Genomic DNA, 8,286 nt, shown 5'->3' with positions numbered 1-8,286 from the left:
AATTTCCATGAGCTTTTGTGGTCTGCTTCTGAGCAAATTAAAAAAGGTTAGTCCAAATAACCTTCAGCTGAGGTTTGAACTAAGTAATGGGACTTGTTCTACAAAGGCCCATGTAGCGTGGTACCATTTGGAAAAAAATACAGCCTCGCAGCTAAGACCAATGCACTTTGGAGCCAAGTTACACAAGTGAGTTGGAACTTGGTCTGTGTAACTTGGCCTGTAAACAGGATGAGAAACTGCATATCAAAACCAGTCTAGAAAGTTGATTCCTAGGCAAGACCTGCATATCTAATCTTAGTAGGTGTATTCGTTCCCTGACTGTAACAAAATCCCCCCCTCATTCTGTTCCTTTTCTTGATTTTACCACTGGAGGAGATAATCCAGCACCATGGCTTACCACTTCTTTTTGCTTGTGAATGTTTCCAAGCATCGTGAAACATTTGTGAATGTTTCCAAGCATCACTTAAATAAAAAGTGAAACTCACCGATGTTTTTCAGGTGTTGTGTTTAGGAATATTGTAGCTAGTTGTTTGATCTACTTTGTAAAAAGCTCAGTAATAATAGCAAGACAGTGCTTGATTTTATTGGTATTTCAAAACATAAAAAATGAAAAATAATAAATCCCTCAGAAGTGTGGTAAAGAATATTGGGCAAAAGAGCAGAAACTGTGACCACCTGTAATGGCATAACAACTGGAACCTCCCAATGCAAGAGACCTAAAAAAAATGAAAACCTGTAGGTAGTTGTAAATGCCTTTTACGTAATCATTATGCCAAGAAAACATATTCTGTAATAGTTGAATATAAGTAAAAAAAAATGAGATTGCATCCATTTCAATGCATTTGTTGGCAATTTCTACCAAAAGTTAATTTGAGTTGAGCAACCTAGGGAGCATTGACAAGATCCCTGGGGAAGTCATGAACCATGGGTTGCAGTACATTTGTTTAGACTGTACGAATGGGGTTATTTGGTTTCTCGGAACGCATCAGTGGCATGCACAAATGCAAAAGGAAAATCATAGAATGACAGAATCACAGAATTGTTTGGGTTGGAAGAGACCTTAAAGATGACCTAGTTCCAACTCCTGTGTCACGGGCAGGGGCACCTTTCACTGGACCAGGTGGCTCAAAGCCTCATCCAGCCTGGCCTTGAATACTTCCAGGGATGGGGCAACCACAACTTCTCCGGGCAACCTGTTCCAGTGCCTCACCACCCTTACAGTAAAAAATTTCGTCCTAATACTTAATCTACACCCCTTATCTTTCAGTTTGAAGCCATTATCCCGTGACCTATCATCACGCGCCCTTGTGAAACAGTTTCTGTGTTCGAGAAATGACAGGGATGCGTAATTTTCGTCCCGGGGATATATTTTAGGCAGAAGGCCATACAGAAAGAGCCCTAGGGGCATTTTTAGCGTTTTAACCTAGTGACTGAGCCCAAGTGAAGCCGGGAGGGAGCCGGCAGGCAGCTCCGCTGGTGCGCCTATGGGGGTGTCCATGGACCGCTCCCGCCAGAGCCGCCGCGAGAAGGACAGCGCTGCCCCTGCGGGAAAGCTGCTCCTCCAAATTCGTTCTCCTTCCCTAGAAGAACCCCCTTTTTCTTCCCGCTTCTCCCCCACAAGCCTCTCCCACCCCTCACCGCGCCCGATCCCGCCGCGGCCGCCGTGGACGGCACCGCCCCCGCGCCGGACGCTGAGCCGAGATGGCGCCGCCCCCGCGCCCGCCCGGCTCGGGGGGCCGGCGGGAGCCCCGCCCGCTCCAGCGCCAGCTCCCGTTCCACCGCCAGCGGCCGGGCCGTGAGCGCTCTCTTCCCGCAGGATCCGCTGCGGCTGTTTCCCTTCCGAGGCGGGCGACAGCAGCGCCCTTGCCCGCCGAGGAGCCGGCGGGGCTGCGCCGCTCCCCGCGCCGACTGGCGGTCCCGGTGCCCCCGCGCCGGGACTGGAGCCAGGAGCAGCGCCGGAGCTGGCGGCATAGGCGCTCCGGCCCCGGCCACCGCTTCCCGGCGGAGCCAGCAGGGGAGAGGCTGCAGAGGGGACCCGAGCATTGTGCGAGCCTGCATGGGCACGGCGCGGGGGCGCGGCCGCGGGGTTCCCCCGAGCCTCTCGCTCCCCTCCCGGCATCGCCTGTAGTCGGGAGGCGCCGTGCCGGGGCACGAGGGATGCTTTTGTGCGCGGCGGCGGGCGCAGCAGCGGGTAGCGGCGGCTGCGGTTGCGGGGCAGGTTGCGGGCGCCGCGCTCACCCGCAGCCCTCCCGGCGAGCGGGGCCGGGCGCGATGCTGAATTAGGCGGCCGGAGCCTTTTCGAGCGCTGGGGGCAGGCGTAGCAGCCCGTAGCGGAGAGCCGGGAGGGGCGGGCAGGCAGCTCCCTCCCCATGGCGAGCAACCGGAGCATCGAGCTGGAGCACTTCGAGGAGCGGGACAAGCGGCAGCAGCGCTCCGGGCCGCGGCGCGGCGGCTCCGGGTCCGGCGGCGGCGCGGGGCCGAGGGGCAATGGGCTGGTGCCCAGCCCGGCGCACAGCGCGCACTGCAGCCTCTACCGGACCCGCACCCTGCAGGCGCTCAGCTCGGAGAAGAAGGCGCGCAAAGCCCGCTTCTACCGCAACGGGGACAGGTACTTCAAGGGCTTGGTGTACGCCATCTCCCCCGACCGCTTCCGCTCCTTCGACGCCCTCCTGGTGGAGCTCACCCGCTCCCTGTCGGACAACGTGAACCTGCCCCAAGGGGTCCGCACCATCTACACCATCGATGGCAGCAAGAAGCTCACCAGCCTGGACGAGCTGGTGGAAGGTGAGGGGGCATGGCAAAGTCCGACAAGAAGCGGCCGTGGGACATGGTGGTGGGGTGCAGGCGCTCCCTGGGGCGAGCTTTCCTGTCGCTGCCTGGATCAAAGCTGAGATGGTGCCTTGCTGAAAACTGGCAGCCACAGAGCCCTTGTGGGCAAGTGGCATGGGTTGCCCACTGCTTTGAGGGGCAGTAGGCCTCGTTTTCCCAGAGTGGACCATCCACCTCTCCAGTAACCCCGAGGAGTGCTGTCTGCATGTGCAGGGGTTGACTCCAGTGGTAATTAAGCAGCAGGTGCCCCTTTCATCTGCAAGAACTGTAGTAAAGTTCTTGGCTACCTTCCATTTGTAACAGAGGGCCGTCCTGTAATTTAAGTCTCTAAGTGTCATTGTTGACTCACAGTGGCGTAAGCTTTCAGAGAGGAAGCCCCAGTGCTGTGAAAAAGGTATTTACAACCTACCGCATATTAAAACTAACAGCTGTAAAGTCCTATTTTCAAATGAGATCAGAGTCCGTGGTAATAAGAGGGTAATAAGACCTACCTGGTCTGACTTTCCAAAAGCATGTTATAGAATCTGATGAATTTGAGAATTGTTCCTAAGTAGCTTTTGATAATGGGACTTAGCTGCTAAAGTTATGTAGACCTTGTAAATCTGATCAGAGCAGCACTTGACTGTCTCAAAATGGGGCCAGAAGTACTGGTTTCAGAATGAAGCATAAGCCCCTTGTTTGTAAGGAATGATAATTCTTGGAATGAGGAGCAGAATTCCCCAATGTTTTCACATGCTGTCTTAAAATACAGTTTAAGCTCAGCATTACATGCTTTTCAAATGCATTGGTTATGTTGTGCACACTGTGAGGTTCACAGTCAGTTTGCACTTGATGGTTGTCCTCAGGTATTTAATACATCAGCCACTACAGTCTTTGACCCAGTGACTCTGTATGCCAGGTGTAGCTGATTTGCATTAATAAAGAAGTAAGATTTGTAGACCTTCTAATGCATCCTGCTTATTGGGCTTTCAGCTGTGTGTCCTTTAAGCTTTGATTTGGAAACTTCCCTTTTCAAAGCAATGCTGAATCACACCTGGAGAATTTGATGGGAAGGGGAACCTGAAGACCTTTTTATGATCCACCAGCAAAGGCACTGGGAGTTAGGGACCAGCCACTTCACAACATGGAAAAGAAAGGGAGAGCTTACAGCATTTGCTGCATCAACTGGGTCTCCCTCAAAAAGGATACGCATGAAAGTGCATTTCATAATAGTAACAGTGCCTGAGGGCTTTCCCCATTATCTGGTCTACCATTAGGCTGTTCCACAGTGAAAACGGAGGAAATGTGTAGTGATTGCAGAGTGAAATGCTGACCCTGTGATGATAAAAGAAATAAATTTTTTTTCATGATTTGGTGGTTAATTTAGACATACCTAACAAAAAATATGAGGTGCTGAAGTGGTGATGGTAATGAAAGGAAATGAAATTGAATTCAGATAAACTAGTGACAACTTGGGGTGACTTTTGAAATGTTGCAGTGGAAATGATACCAAGCTTTTTATGACAAAATTGCTTGCTGGTCAACAGTATAAATACAGTGTGTACTCTCACAACACTAAGTTAATACTGAAAGCAAAACTTACTTGTTTTCTCTTCAGATGTTTATTGAAAGCATAACCTTTGTCATGTCTCTTCACTGGAAGAATAAAGCAAAATAAATGTCACAATCAAAATGCCACTTTCATGCTTTCTCAATGAAATAAAAGTGGGAAAAAAAGAGTCCCAATTATTTAGCCATCTATCCATGACCAGTAGAACTTTCAGGAATCTTAAGAAAATCCTATAGCATCATAATTGGATTAGTATGTTCTCCCGCTAGCTTGCTAAAAATTTCACCTGTGTAAGTCTGATGACCACACAGAGAAAGGAAAGTATATACTGAAAGGAAAGCAAACAAATAGTGATTCCATCGTTCCTTGAAATTATCTGAGCTCTTTGCCAACTGTTTTGTTCTTGAGATTCTGGAAGAGATTTGGTTTATTTTTATTTTCTTTATTTCTTATAGTTACAGCACAGCAGGCTTGAATTTCTGCTCTAGAATAAATACTTAAACATAGGTGTTATCCTAAAGCTTGAACTGCAGTAGCACCAGAAGTAGTTTTGAATGGTGTTTTGCTGTATTGCTTTTTAGTTTTTCCAGAAAGGAAAATAAAATTAAAGTGCTGTACTGTGTGCCAGCTACAGGCTGAACACCAGAGAGAACACAGCTGTGTGATGCAATACCTTGCTGACTGGTCAGTTGGCACATTATCAGTGTTGTTGAACTGGGACATGGAGTCTCAGCAGTTCAAGTTCAGTAGTGGCAGATCTATGAAGTGAGCAGAGGGTGAGCACTCAGCAATCCTTGCCAAACCAACAAGATCTGCATTAAACCTCCCTCAGCTTGAACATGTGGGTGTAGCTCTTGGATATTGGCATGCCCCAGTGAAGGCAAGCTCTTTAAGGCTTATTTGCCATTGATCAGGTTAGTATCTGTCAGGGATATAAAAGCTGGCAAGATCAAATTCTATATCATAATAATCCAAACTAGCTGAATTGAGTCACTGTTGAATGTGTTTTGGAGATTGGCTAGATTGGCAATCTGTTTTGCTGGTTATCAATTTAAGAGAAAAATAGCTAATACATAGACATACTGAGGATATGAAATATTACTGTTATGGGATTATTCAGTTAAAAATTGGACCAGATCATGTTTATTAGTCAAAAATAGAAGCTCCATTGTAAGTATATTTTCTTAACTGACAGTGACAATCAAAAAAGTGTGCTCTGCTGGACCAGCCTGAGGCAAATATAATTTATATTCCCGGCCCCTATAGATTAAGAAACATTATGGCCTGTGAGTTTGACAGTTTTCACTGATCTTGGAAAAGGAGGAGGGAAGAATTTCATCATCTGCTCGAGCACGCAGATCCAAAGAGAGAATGGGGGTTGGGACTATTAGGACTTTCTTATGGTTTTCTTTCTTTCAGCTTTACTCTCAGATGTTATATTACTGTTTATTTTAGAATAGGAGATTCCATGTGTAATTTTAGATTTGCCCTTCAGTAGCAAAAATGGAATAGTAGATGGATTATTATTTTCTGTCAAAGTTAATTATTTGTCTGTATCCTTCTGTTTTCCTTTCAAATGCAAGCTTCCTAAAGCATGATACAATGGTAATAGAACGGTGTAAGTTTTTAGTCCTTGGCAATGTGTTTTATGTGGATATCAGTCATGTTCTGTCTCACTATTCTTTGTTTTCGTTGTCTTGTTAGTGGAAGACAGGGAATCTTGGTTGTGAAGGTCTGCTACAAAGTTGGGCATTATTGCTGGATTTTGGTAGAGGAAACCAAGTGTAGATTCTATTCCTGGCAAGAAAAGTTATGTTGATTTTGCATGTGATAGGGAATCTTTCACGTTGCCTTAGGTAGGAAACATTGCTAAGAGTCTTTGTTCTTTCTATGACAATGCTTAATTAATACAGTCCCTTATAAAATGTCAGTAGTGTTGCCTGCACAGTTGTGCACACAATCAACAGGCGTCTGTCTGTAGGGAAATATTTGGGAAGGAGGTGGGAAGGATCTGAGCAGGGCAGTCCTTATGCATGGCTAGGACATGTAGTACAGGGCAATATCTGATTTATAGAAATGAGCTGTGCCTCACTAATACAGAGTAAGAGAATGTTTTTGGAACGAGATATTGAACAATCCAAGTTTTTACTGCCTTAGATCATAGTTGTTGTTACTGCATATTAGATTTTAATCCTGCATAAGTAGCTGTGATTCTAGCCAATGTGCACTGTTATATTAGGTCAAGAATATATTTTCTCTTGTCAGGGCAAGCAGATGGTAACACCAAGAAGGGAGTTTTTACTTTTGCTTCTTTCAGAAGGTGTTATTACCTTCCTGTGCTAAAGCCAGAAGCTGTAATACTTTAAAAAAGAGGCAAATGTAGCAGTTTGAACAAAGAAGGGTAAAAATGGAGGATAAAACAAGGATTAAAAAAAGATTAAAAACATATGCTTCCAAATCTATGTTCAAATCACTGTAGTTACCCAGTTCTGGAGCAACAGGGTGTGGATGTGAAATACAGACGAAATTGTTGGTTAACTTCCCATCCGCAAAATAAAATAATTCCACCACTGTGCATCTCCTAGTTTCAGGGGTGGGGGAAATGTAACTTCCCAGAAAAGAGTTGTTTACTTACTGTGGAGGAAGCACATGCTATTGGGTGGGTTTGATACCAGGTGGCATTGACTGTCTTTTGAAAGCTTTTACCCTGCCTGAGCAGGGGGTTGAACCTCCAGAGGTTCTTTTCAACCTCAGCTGTTCTGTGATTCTGTGAAAGCCTGTGGGAAGCTGTCATCTGAACCTCTTGTCTAAATAAAGTCAAAAGAGAAGTAGTAGCAGTTAGTCATCTGCTAAAATCTGGGGTTGTCATCCCAGGTTTTAAAAAGTGCATGGGGAACTTCAGATGCTGTAGATGAGGAAAGATCGTGATTTATACAGGGTTATTGGAGGTGATGTGAAAGTGTATTGTAAGAAACTGATGAGGAGGGAAGTTGCTCAAATGAAGGAAGGAAAGAGAAATAAGCTAATCCTTCATAAAAGGGGTTGTTTTATTTTTAGATCAGTCATTTTATACGTGCTGTAAATATACTGTTCTGGAATTCTGCTTGGCTTTGTGTTACAGAACACAAAAAGGGTACTCTGCTGTGTCTCCTAAAGTTAGAAAGTGGATGAGTTTTTAAGTAAGCAAAATAGTATTTAGGCTAATGGTTAGTCAGACTGACCAAGGTAGTCTTGTTTTCTCTTTTATCCATTCTCTGTGTTTATCATCTGTATTTTCCTGTTGTGAGGGAATGGCACATATTATGTTTAGATTGTTAGCTCTCTGAAACTGGACAGTGTACTTAAACCATATACACAGCACACACAGGTCTTGCTTCATGGATAGTGTATCTGGTTATTAATGTAGCACAGATAAATTATTTAGAGGCAGGTAGTGTTTCCTTGTTAATAGGCAATGTTCCATGTCTTCTAGTTGATTTTCTAATGTTAGTAAGACTTAGAGAATCAGAAGTAGACTTATTCCATTTGTTGATTATTTTGTGACCCAGAATATCAGCAGATGTTACTCCATTTAAGTGAGCATATGCCCTATTTGAGGAATTTTTGGTGGTAGGAGGATTTCTTCATGGAAGAATTGGCACTTTTAAATGGCTCGGGTACTGTCATGAAGCATCGGATGGATGGCACATACACTCTGAAATTATAATGTGAATTTATAAGGAGATTTTCTTCTGCCAAAACTGCTCTGTAGCCTGGTTAAGCTTTCTGCTGTAGAATAGTTTGGCTGGGCTCAAGAGCCCCACATGTAACCTACGTCTGTAATTCTTGCATTTTTTTTTTTCCTGCATGTAAATAAAAAGAAGAAAGCATAGCCTAATAGATCTTTCTACTTCATTAACCTATAGTTT

The 8,286-nt window shown here is 45.2% G+C and overlaps 1 protein-coding gene across 6 annotated transcripts in view; it reads left to right on the top strand.

Moving 5' to 3' along the window:
• Positions 1–1,770: 1,770 nt before the first annotated feature.
• Positions 1,771–8,286, top strand: part of DCLK2 (doublecortin like kinase 2) — an 83,768-nt gene continuing 77,252 nt past the window's right edge. For 5 of the 6 annotated variants that reach the window (XR_003542957.2, XR_003542956.2, XM_027732837.2 and 2 more), the window contains exon 1: positions 2,370–2,784. Coding sequence is in view for 4 of the 6 variants with exons in the window: in XM_027732837.2 (XP_027588638.1) it covers positions 2,370–2,784 (415 nt within the window). In the remaining 2 variants the exon portion in view is untranslated. Of the gene's footprint in view, positions 2,785–8,286 lie in introns of all 6 variants that reach the window. The other variant, XM_027732836.2, reaches the window with a different exon arrangement.

This window comes from Pipra filicauda, unplaced genomic scaffold, assembly GCF_003945595.2.
Source record: "Pipra filicauda isolate LSUMZ 115617 unplaced genomic scaffold, ASM394559v2 scaffold8_size5757611_pilon, whole genome shotgun sequence".
In the NCBI taxonomy this organism is placed as follows: Eukaryota; Metazoa; Chordata; class Aves; order Passeriformes; family Pipridae; genus Pipra; species Pipra filicauda.
The sequence above is the reverse complement of the archived record's forward strand: the minus strand, read 5'-3'. Positions and strand labels throughout refer to the sequence as shown.